This window comes from Callorhinus ursinus, unplaced genomic scaffold, assembly GCF_003265705.2.
Source record: "Callorhinus ursinus isolate GAN/ISIS: 27379988/994484 unplaced genomic scaffold, GSC_fseal_2.0 scaffold8, whole genome shotgun sequence".
Classification (NCBI taxonomy): Eukaryota; Metazoa; Chordata; class Mammalia; order Carnivora; family Otariidae; genus Callorhinus; species Callorhinus ursinus.
In genome coordinates this window covers 42,858,891-42,871,463 of record NW_027397070.1, presented here as the reverse complement: position 1 = coordinate 42,871,463, position 12,573 = coordinate 42,858,891, and the positions used below count along the sequence as shown (strand labels likewise).

General features: G+C 37.6%; 1 protein-coding gene across 1 annotated transcript in view; it reads left to right on the top strand.

Annotated features, from left to right (window-relative positions):
• COX16 (cytochrome c oxidase assembly factor COX16) overlaps positions 1–4,066 on the top strand; it is a 33,262-nt gene extending 29,196 nt beyond the window's left edge. The window contains exon 5 of the mRNA XM_025869785.2: positions 3,633–4,066. Within this exon, the coding sequence (XP_025725570.1) occupies positions 3,633–3,749 (117 nt within the window). The 3' untranslated portion in view covers positions 3,750–4,066. The remainder of the gene's footprint in view (positions 1–3,632) is intronic.
• Positions 4,067–12,573: the final 8,507 nt, after the last annotated feature.

Genomic DNA, 12,573 nt, shown 5'->3' with positions numbered 1-12,573 from the left:
GGGAAAAGAAAATAAAGATGGATGTCTATTTCACATATTAAAATGAATAAATTCTAGGTGGAACAAGAATTTAAAAATAAAAAAAACAATGCTAAAAATACTAGGAGAAAAAAATGGAGATTCTTTTTTGTGGTCTTGAGTCAGAAAAGGTGATTTAAATGTGATACAAAATTCAAAAGCTTTAAAAGTAAAGACTGATGAGTTTATAAAAATTCAAAATTTCGGCCTAAAACAAAATAATGTATATAAAGTCACTAGTTAAATGAGGAATTGTAAAAATACTGTTTATCTTTTCATGATGAATTAGTTTATTTAAATATGAGCAGCATCTACAGATCAACATGGAAAAGTTTAATATTTTAGTTGGTCAGTGGGAACATGGGCAAAGAATGTAAAGACTTCAGCAAAAAGGAAATAAATATCATTCTTTTTTGTGTGTGTGTCTTTAATAATTTTTTTTATTTAAATTCAATTAGCCAACATGTAGTACATCATAACTTGATGTAGTGTTCAGTGATTTATTAGTTGCGTATAACACCCAGTGCTCATCACATCACGTGCCCTTCTTAATGCCCATCACTGAGTTACCCCATCCCCCCACCCACCTCCCTTTCCACAACCCTCAGTTTGTTTCCCAGAGTCAAGAGTCTCTCATGGTTTGTCTCCCTCTCTGATTTCTTCCCATTCAGTTTTCCCTCCCTTCCCCTATGATCCTCTGTGCTATTTCTTATATTCCACATATGAGTGAAACCATATGATAATTGCCTTTCTCTGATTGATTTATTTCACTTAGCATAATACCCTCCAGTTCCATCCATGTTGATGTAAATGGTAGGTATATATCCTTTCTGATGGCTGAGTAATATTCCATTGTAAATATGAACCGCATCTTTATCCATTCATCTGTTGAAGGACATCTTGGCTTCTTCTACAGTTTGGCTATTAATAGTGGACATTGCTGCTATGAACATTGGGGTGCAGGTGCCCCTTCTTTTCACTACATCTGTATCTTTGGGGTAAATACCTAGTAGTGCAATTGCTGGGTTGTAGGGTAGCTCTATTTTTAACTTCTTGAGGAACCTCCATACTGTTTTCCAGAGTGGCTGCACCAGTTTGCATTCCCACTGATAGTGTAAGAGAGTTCCCCTTTCTCCACATTCTTGCCAACATCTCTTGTTTCCTGACTTGTTAACTTTAGCCGCTCTGACTGGTGTAAGGCGGTATCTCATTGTGGTTTTGATTTGCATTTCCCTGATGGCAAGTGATGTGGAGAATAAATACTCTTAAACATATGACAAGATACCAAACTTACAGGAATGTTAGTTAAAAGTATAACGACGTGTCATTGTCCACCCTTCTGATTAGCAAAAATTAAAGTGTTTAATAGCACATGGTATTATAGCAGGTAGTTAGGGGGGATGTTCTCCATTTCTTGTATTTTGTTGATTTTTTTGGCTGTGGATCATATTTTCCTGTTTCTTTGTATGGTTGGTCATTTTTGCTTGAAAGGTGAACATTGTAAATAATACATTGAAGAGACTTGTGAAGAGTTGATTCTCATTTTTAGCAGGCAGTTAAATTATTGGCTGATCATTTTGAGCTTGGTTTTGTCTTTTTAAGAGAGGATCTGTGGAAAGGCTTTGGTGTTTCCTAAACTGCTGTAACTTTATGGGACTCATTCTCCAAATTGTCTCTCTATTGTCAGAGCTTGGCTTTAAGCTTTGTTGGAATGAGTCCAAAGTCGATCTTAACTCTTGGCATAATCCTTATTCCTAAAGAGTAGCCTTTGTGGTGTCTCAGGTGTATGTCAAGGTAGAAGCTAGGTATTAAAGAGAGGTCTTTACTGTAGCAGGGTTGAAAATCCAGTATTGACACTGCTCTTCTTCAGCACTTCTTGATTCTGTTTCATACTCAATTCTGTAGCAGTTGGTTGTTAAGTGGTAAGCCTTAGGTGGTCTTGCCCAACACATGTACAGCATAGTCTTCAGTGACTGTACATGTTTTGCAAAATTCCACAGAGACTCTTTTATTTACTAAAGATCTTTGAAAACTGGAACACGTTTATGTGAAGTTCTGCCATCCTTGCATCCCGTCTAAGAATTATGTTTTTTTTTAATTTTTAAAAAAATTTTTAAAAGATTTTAATTTATTTGACAGAGGGAGAGACAGTGAGAGAGGGAACACAAGCAGGGGGAGTGGGTGAGGGAGAAGCAGACTTCCCGCTGAGCAGGGAGCCCGACTGGGGGCTCGATCTCAGGACCCTGGGATCATGACCTGAGCCAAAGGCAGACACTTAACGACTGAGCCACCCAGGCGCCCCTCATCTAAGAATTATTCTTAAGTTCTCTTGAGCATATATGTCTTATGTTATCTGGGAAAAGTCATTCTTTCTTCAAACCTTTTTATAACTTTGGATAATTTCATAACTATACTTGAAAATAATTTACTCCTTTGCACATTAAATTAGTAGAACTTTGTTCATTTACATATATTTAATATAGACTCCTGGCAAAACTGTAAGTGACATTTAGAGAATGGTTTCAGTTCACTACGTCCCCATTATTTTGTCAAAACCTATGACTTGCTACTTCTCTATCTATAAGCACTATGTCAGTAGTGATGGCTGTGGAGGGTTTGTCTGGGAGTAAATTTTCTTTTAGTTATTTTGGAAACTATAGAATTTGAGAACTGAAGAAACCATGTAGACCATTTGGTTCGCCTTTTTATTATTATTTATGAGGGAATTAGTGACCAGATGGCTTAAATCGCTTGCCCAAGGTTATACAGCTTGTTAGCAAAAGAGAAATGCTTATTACCCAAGTGTCATTGTAAGTTTATATCATTTTCCCTATCTCTGGATGTAAGCTATTCTGTGTTCTCTGAGCCTCTTTTTCTATCTTATTTACTCAATAATTCCAGAACAATCAAAGCAGATGTAGAAAAGTTACTGTCAGAGTGGTGTTGAAGGGTGAAGAACCATTTATATTTTTCCCTTTATCCTACCTTCGTTTCCCTGCTGAGAGGTATTTCACACTAACTGTGAAGGTACCATGATCCAAACTGTAGTTGAAACTAGGTTTTATTGACTGAAAGGTATTTATTTGCTCTTGGCAGCTGTGGGGAATGTCTTCATTCATAGGCTCAGACTCATTTCTCAGGTGCAGGACAAATCATCTTAGTCTCTTTTCTTCCTTCTAGCAGACTTTAGGGTCTCTACCTTTGGTCTTTTCCTCTCATTTGCTACTGTCACCATGCTAACCCATGCTAGTCATTATTAGCTGAATCAGCCTTCAGAGTTGGACTTTTGTTTTCCCGGCTTCTTGCCTTTCTTTGTGCTTTCAAAAATAAAGTATGCAGACTCTTTCTCTAATTTGATAATTTTATTCTGATGGGGGGAGGGAGAAAGATAGTCTAAATAACCTCCATAGCAAGCAAGAAAAATTCCAAATCCTAGGAAATATGCCATTACTTCAATTATTATGTGTGACATGCAGTTGATTTATTTGTTAAAATTATAATTGAGGGCCTATTGGATTTTTTCCACTCATTTATTCATTCATTTAGTAGTGTCCTAATCAAAGCCACAGGACTTTTACCCTAATATATATACTTTAATTTTTGTGGCTCTATAGAAAATAAAGGACTCCGCTTTTGATGACTGGAAGAATATTCGAGGACCCAGACCTTGGGAAGATCCTGACCTCCTCCAAGGACGAAATCCAGAAATTCTTAAGACTAAGACAGCTTGACTCAGTTGATTCTTTTCTTTCCTTTTTTTTTTTAAACAAAAATGTTATCAACTGGAATTCCCACTACATATCCAGTGGGAAGAAAATTTCAGACCTGCAAAAGCTTGGATGTGAGTAATGTGATGACAGATAATCTTGGTAAAAAGTCACAGTAACATCAGGCAGTGATTTTATGTCACACCTATGTAGGAAAATAATATCAATCACAGGCTGATGAGAGTTTTGGTTTTACTTATAACACCTCACATGATATACTAATCAGTCTCCAAAGTGTCACCTGATGATTGTATTGATACAATTAAAACATGTTAAGAAAATTATATTGTTCTTGGTTAAGGCAAAAATCGTGAAATAGTACATATTACATACAGATACAGCAAATGTGTTCAAGTATTCCATAGATGACTGCAATTTGGAAATACTGATTTTTAAGGTATGCTTTATGCCTTAGCATTATTTGCATGCAACTTGACTGTAGTTTTGTTCTTATTTTTTTAACTTGGGGTTTGCTATGATCTAAATGCTAGGCAAAAGGATAGAATTGAGGGAAGTTAGTTTTTTTAAATTTATTTTCTCCTTTTTACCCCTGTCTTAGCCAGCTCTGTTGCCCCACTCTTTGGTATTTTCACATTGAGTTCCAGATGCCTAAAGTCTCAATTGAAATACTCCCTCCCCCTTATGTTGCCAAAAAATTATAAATCTACCCGCCTCTTGCCCAATCAAGATCACTATTTTCAGTGGGTTAGTTTTAGCAAAAAGGAAACCATGCTGATTATCTAGTGATGATAAATCGTAATAGAAATAGAGATCTGAGAGAACAATTGGATTTCATGGGCCAAGAAAAATAATAGACCTCCACTTAAACATCGCTCCATGTGCAAAAAGTAACTCAAAATGGATCTAATTTAAATGTAAAACTTAAAACTTTTGGGAAAAGAAGGCAGAAAGTCTTCAGGACTTAGTGTATAGTTCTTAAAAAATAGTTCTTAACAAAAACATTCATAAAAGAAAAACTTGGTAAATTGGATCTCATCAAAATTAAAAACTTTTGTTTTCCAAAGACCCCATTAAAAAATGAAAATACAATCCAGACTGAGAGAAAATATTTGCAAACCACATTTCTGCTAAAAGATACATATCTAGAATATATAAAGAATTCTGAAAACTCAATAATAAAAAAGCAAACAGTCCAATTAGAAAATGGTCAAAAGACACAAAGTGACATTTCACTGAAGAGGGTATATGAATATGGCAAATAAGCACATGAAGAGAATGGTTGACATCACTAGCCATCAGGGAAATACAAATTTGGACTACACTGAGAAATCACTACACACTTATTAGAACAGCTGAAATAAGTGACAATTCCAAATGTTGGTAAGGATGTGGAGACACTAGATCTCTCACACATTTGCTGGTGTAATGTAAAATGGTACAACTGGTCTAGAAAATTGGTAGTTTCTTTAAAAACAGCATAGGGGCCTTCAGTTTCTGGTCCAACATGTAGGAACCTTGGAAGTCACACCTCCCATCCTAACAAAAAGAAAAAGCTGAAAACCTGAAAATCAACAACTATTCTTTGATCCATGAGAGAATTGAAGACATAGGACAAAAAAGCACCACCTGAAAACCTGAGATAGACAAATACAGAGGATCACAGGTTACCTGAAGGAGAAACTACCCCAAAGCCACTGCTGGAGCCAGCATCAGGTAGGAATGCTTGAAGGGTAATTGACTAATTACTGGAGACTGAGCATGGACTAGCTTGAGTTAAAAACTCCTGGAGACCAGGCCAGGGGCACATTTTTGTGCGTTTTAGTTCCTGCAGCCCCACCAGTTTCTCACTCTGAATATTAGAGAAAAATCTTGTGGTTTCAGCAGGAGGGAGGAGAATTTAACCATTCTGAAATATATCCTCTAAATTTTGTTCTCCTTAACAAAAAGCCTGGCCTCAAAGGAAACTTTGCTAGAGACTAATCACACTGGATTTTACCAGAGCTTAACCAGCTCTCGGGAAGTGAACTACCCAGCTTCAGTCCCTTCTAGCCTCCTGTTTCACGTAAATGAGGTGGGGTGTGGGGAGGAAGACTTGAGAGGTAGTAGTGAAAGTCATGTGGGACCATGATCACTAAAAGACTGAGACCTAATCATAAAACTATAGAATGTTCCCTCTCCCTTCACATTACTACCACTAAAGGCTGTTTAGTGTGGGGAGTTCCTTTTACCCAATTCAACTGGGTATTATGTCCAACTTCGAACAAAGAAATTACAAGGCATACTAAAATACAACAAGCACAGCTTGAAAAGACTAAGCATCAAAATCAGATTCATATATGGCAAGGAAGTTGGACTTTGATATCAGACTGAGAGTTTAAAATAACTATAATTAATATGTTTAGAGCTCTGTTGGAAAAAGTATACAACATGAAAGAACAGATGGGTAATATAAGCAGAGAGATGGAAATTTTAAGAATCAAAAGGAAATTACAGAAATCAGAAAAAGTGTAACAAATGCCTTTGATGGGGTCATCAGTAGAGTGGACATGACTGAGGAAAGAGCACGAGAGGAAAATGATACCAGATGGTAATTTAAATCCACAAGAAAAGACAAGGAGCACCAATAAAGGCATTAAGGTAATTATTTTTTAAAAATTACAATTACATTTTCCCCCTTTCTTAATTCATTTAAGAACAAATAAAACACTTCTATAAAATGTATTTTGAGGTCTACATATGGAAATATATTAGACAATAATAGAGCAAAAGAAGGGGTTGGGAATGCACCTTTATTGGAGCAAGGAAATAACACCAGATGGTAATTGCCACAGGAAGCAAAGAAGAGAACCAAACATGATAAATAAGAAGGTTAATATTTAAAAGTTTATAAATAATTTAAAAACTTCTTTAGAGGTCCTTGGGTGGCTCATTTGGTTAAGGGTCCAACTCTTGATTTCGGTTCAGGTCATGGTCGCATGGTTGTGAGATTGAGCCCCGTGTCGGGCTCTGCGCTCAGCCAGGAGTTTGCTGAAGATTCTCTCTCTCCCTCTGCCACCACCCCCGAACTTGTGCACATGCACATGCACGTGTTCTCTCTCTCAGTCTCTCTCTCAAATAAATGAATATTAAAAAAAAAAACTTCTTTAAAACACAGAAGAGCATAAATCAATAATCATAAAATGTTGGGCTTGTGACATGCATAGATGTAATATGTATAACAATAATAGTACAAAAAAGTGGGGAAGGATCAAGCCAAATAGGAAGAAAGTTTGTATATCTTAGATTAAGTTAGAATAAATCTGAAGTAGATTTGGGTAAATAATATATATTGTGAGCCCTAGAGTAAGCTTTAAGAAAATCACTCAAAAAATGTAGTTAAAAACATGGGGCCCCTGGGTGGCTCAGTCGCTGGGCATCTGCCTTTAGCTCAGATCATGGTCCTGTGGTCCTGGGATCGGGCCCCGCGGACCTGGAATTGGGCCCCGCTGTCCTGGGATCAGGCCCCGCGTTGGGCTCCCTACTTGGTGGGGAGCCTGTTTGTCCCTCTGCCTGTGCTCGCTCTCTTTCTTTGCCAAATAAATAATAATGATAAGATGTATTAAAAATCACAAAAGGACTTAAATGGTACACTAGGAAATATCCTCTTAATACAGAAGAAGGCAGTTAAGGACTAGAGAAAAATACAAAAGACGTAGAAAATACAAATAGCAGATGGAAGTCCTACTTACCAGTTTACATTAAATATAAAAGAATTATATTCACTCAATAAAAAGCAGAGTTTGACAATGGATAAAAACTACAATCCAACTATATGCTGTCTATAAGAGGTTCACTTTAGATTCAAAGACACTAAGTTCAGAGTATAAGGATGGAAAAATTGACACCATGCAAATGGTAACCAAAGAGAGCTGCTTTGGCTATCTAATATCAGATAAAGTGTACTTTGAGGCAAAAAATTATTACAAGAGACAGGAACGTTTTAAAATGATAAATGGCCAATAGTCAAGAAAACATAACTGTTATAAAACATATATATAACTAACAACACAGCCCAACAATACAAAAAGCAAAAACTTAGAAAAAGGCAATTTTATAATAATAGTAGGAGACTTCAATACCCCACTTTTAATAATAGAACAAGTAGGCAAAAGATCATCTACCTAAGTAAACAGAAGACTTGAACAACACTGTAAAGCAACTGGACCTGACATCTGTGGATTACTTTACCCAACAACAGCAGAAGACACATTCTTCTCAAGTGCACATGGAACATTCTCCAGGGTAGACCTTATGCAAGGCCATAAAACAAGTCTCAATAAATTTAAAAGGATTTCAACCATACTAATTTCAAACATGTTCTAGGACGGTAAGAAATCAACTATAGAGGAAATTTTGGAAATTTACAAGCATGTGAAAATAAAATTAATTGAACGTCCAACTGATCGGAGAAGAAATCAAAAGTATAGTAAATACTTTGAGGTGAATCAAAATGAAGATACAACATACCAAAACTAAGGGATGTATCAAAACAGTACTTAGTTGGGAATGTGTAGCTATAAATACCTCTATTGAGAAAAGATCTCAAGTTAGTGACTTAACCTTTCACCTTAATGCACTTGAAAAAGAAGAGCAAACAAGACCTAAAGCAGACAGAAGAAAGTAAAGATTAGAACAGAAGTAAATGAAGGAGAACAGAAACACAATAGAGAAATCAGTGAAACTGAAAGTTCTTTTTTTTTTTTTAAAGATCAACAAAATTGGGGCACCTGGGTGGCTCAGTTGGTTAAGTGACTGCCTTCAGCTCAGGTCGTGATCCCGGGGTCCTGGGATCGAGCCCCACATCGGGCTCCCTGCTCGGCTGGAAGCCTGCTTCTCCCTCTCCCCCTCCCCCGCTTGTGTTCCCTGTCACGCTGTCTTTCTCTCTCTCTGTCAATTAAGTAAATATTTTAAAAAAATCAACAAAATTGACAAGCCTTTGGCTAGATTGACTAAGAAAAGAAATAGACAAATCAGGAATGAAAGAGGGGACATTACTAGCAAACTTCAAGCAATTAAAATGAACTATAATGGAATGCTATAAATTCTATGCCAATAAGTTATGTAATTTAGATTAAATAAATTCCTAGAAGGACAAACTACCAAAATTGATTCAAGAAGGAATATAAATCTGAATAGACCTATAACAAGAAGTTATACCCACACACACATACACACAAAGCCCAGATGTAGATGGCTTTGTTGTGAATTCTACAAAAGATTCAAAAGAAGAATTAATATCAATTCTTTACAAACTTTTCCAAAAAAGTAGAAAAGAATGGAACACTTACCAACTCATTCTATGAGGCTAGTATTATCCTGATACAAAAACCAGGCAAAACATAAGAAAATTACAGATCAGTACCTCCTATGAATGTAGATGCAAAAATCCTTAACAAAATACTAGCAAATTGAATCCAATAACATATAGAGAGGGTTATACATCATGATCAAGTGAGATTTATCTCAGGTATGCAAGATTGATTTAACATTCAAAAATTATTATATAATATACTACATCAGTAGAATTAAGAACAAAAACCACATAATCATATTGATGCAGAAAAACACTTGACAGAATTCAACACGTCTTCAAGATGAAAACACTCAACAAACCAGGAATAGGAAGAAACATGGTTCAACTTGACAAAAGTCATCTATAAAACAAAAAACCAAAAAACACCTCACAGCTATCAAACTTAACAGGCAAAGAATGGGTGCTTTCTTCCTCAGGTCAGAAAAAAAGCAAGAATGTCTGCTCTTACCACTGCTATTTGACATTGAACGTGGAGGTTTTAGCCCGGATGATTAGGAGGGCACAACATGAAATAATCCAGATTGGAAAGGAAGAAGGAAAACCAACAACCTTTGTAGATGACATGATCTTGTACAGACTATATTGTAAGAAATCCACTAATAACTACAATAAATGAATTTGGCACTTGAAGGGGAGTGCTGTTAGGATTTGGTAAGACTAAGCCTCTAAGGCAGGGAATGTTTCTTTTTAATCCTGCCTGATCGCTCTTCTCTCCACAACAGCAAGGACAGTGCTTTATGAACTGACCTTATGTCTTTCTTGGTCTTTCCAAGTCCTTGGTAAGGAATGAACATACCAATTTAAGACATTGAAGTCTTGTGCCTTTGGGAATCCATTTGAGCATTTCAATTTACAATTCAGTTGATGGTTATGTTCTGTCATTGTCCTTGAGTTCCCTATCAGAGGGAAAACTCAGTTTTCTGATACAAAGTATTAGTAATCTTTGTAAAATTTACTAAAGATTTCATAGAGAAGAGAGAAATCCCCTTATTAAATTTCTCTTTCCCACCAAATCCATCATGGGCACCCCATCCTTTACTCACTTGGCCATTTCCTTATGTAGGGCCCAGCCTTGATGGATCCTGTTTTTCTGTTTCTGGATCTTCTCTTGCTCTTAACTCCTTTCCTTCTCTCTGTCCCCCACACTCATTACTTTCATATGCACAGTAAGTTAGCTTTTCCCCAGCTCCTGCAAACCTGCACACCCACCCCCCAATCCTCTGCAAATAAGCTCTTTTCCGTCACAATGAGGAACCATAGTGAGGAACATTACACTCTACAAATTAAATATACACTTATTATCTTGGGAAAATTATTTAACTATTTGGCTCAGTTTCCTCATGTGGAAAATGGGAGTAACAGTAGTGATGTAGTAGAGTTAATGTGAGTTAATTATGTAAAGTTTAGAACAATGGCATAGAGAAAGTACTCAGTAGATGTTAGCTATTATTATCAAATAATTAGGTAAGAATTATTAGTGACAACAAAATTCTTATCAAAATATCACATCTAGGGGCACCTGGGTGGCTCATTCGGTTGAGCATCTGACTCTTGGTTTCAGCTTGGGTCGTGATCTCGTAGTTGTGGGATCCAGCCCGGTGTCAGGCTCTTGAGGTTGGCTTGGAGTCTGCTTTGGATTCTCTCTCCCTCTCCCTCCTGTTCTCTCTCTCTCAAATAAATAAATAAAATCTTTAAAAAATGTCATATCTAAAATAGTATTTTAATGACATTGCCCAGCCATCTATTAATAGCAATTAATCGTGTGTGGAAAGCTCTATCTGCATGATCTTATATGTCTCTTCTGCAAACAGCAAAGTTCAGTGGGAAAACACACAAATTGATAAACCTGAATTGGAATCTTGTCAGTTTGTCAGATTATAAGCCGTGTAATCATACACAGATTACATAACCCACTTCAGTCTCAGTTAACTCACTTGTGAATTGGGAGTTTTGTAGTTGTCTGTGTCAGTTAACCAAGGTGACTAGGTATGCCAGGCACTCAGTAGCAAACGAGGCAAAGAAGATAGGTGATAAAGGAGTGGCCGTTATTATCATTGACTAGTAGATGAAAAATAATTTGCTTACCGATGATAGACATTCCATCCTGTCTTTGCTTCAGATAATTCATTAAAAACTTTTTCCTGTTTGTTTTCAGCCTTTTCATCCTTAAATAGTGTTTAACCTACTGGATGTCTCAAATAATGGTGGGGGAACGTAGACAAGAGATTTCTGCAGTGGGATTTTTTATTTCCTCTAGACTGTGAGAGTGGAGACTAGACTTTGAGGACAAAAAGGTTGAGAGGCATAACCGGTCTGTGATGCTCCCAACAGAAAGCCTTAGGGTCACTGCCTAACACCACCAGAGGGCGTGCGAAGACCACACAAGACTGAATTTGCCCCCCGCCCCCCCCAGGTGAAGGCCAGCTCTAGTGTAGGGCTGCACTCTCTACAGGGGGTCATATAATCATGAATCCTGACTTGTTCTGTCTCTGCATTCTCCCTTTAGATACTGTGGGGCCAGGAAATTCCAGGCTGCGTGAATTGCCTTGGCAACCTCAGCTACTGCATCCCCTTTGTGCAGAGCTGCCTCCCCAAAGACTGACTGATGCCTTTAGCCCAGCAGAACCATGTAAACCCTGTACTCCACAACAAGGACACAACAAACCACAGATGAGAAAATCTTCCACATCTGGTGCTTTGAGGAGCTGCCAACCAGCTGGGCTCTACTCTCTTTCTTCATCTATTTCCTCTGCCTTCATGCTTCGGGCTCAGCTTTCTCCTATTTTTTCTCACCTCCCTTTTCCTTGCCAACGTGGATTAACCATAAGAAACCAGGGCTCCTGAGCATCACCTGCCTCTAGGCAGTAATAATCAGTTCTTCCTGCTGGTCCATTGAACCTGCCTCTCCACAAACATACTGACACACACATACACATACACACAGCCAAGTGTGCCAGCTGATCCCCACATGGTGGGAGCCTGAGTGGGAAGGTTCCATCTGGGACAGTGGCCCTGGAAGGTAGCTCTTGAGGCCTGCCCTCACCATAAGTTGCCAGTCTATATCATATCACCAGGGGGCATGTTTCCTCCTATGCTGTGAAGGGATGATGTCCTTGCAAATGCATTTTCCTTGACCTGGAAAGTCTCTTTTGGGTGAATCAGAGTTTTCCTGAGGCATTGGGAGAACAAGAAACAGTGCTAGGTGAATACATGCTAAAAAATGTTTATTGAATGAAGAATGTTGAACAGGCTCCACTTGGTGTAGTTCAGGCTCCTCTAGTGGGAAGTACAGAGCCAGAAGCTTTAATCAGCTTTGGCCCACTCTAGCTGCTTTTTTTTTCCAAACCAGGGAAGAAACTGCCTTTGAACAAAGTATGCCCCAGAACTCCTTAACAGTACCAACTTGATCAAGGCACCAGCATAGAAGACTTTTATTAAAATAATCTACATCATCATTAATTCAATGAACATTTA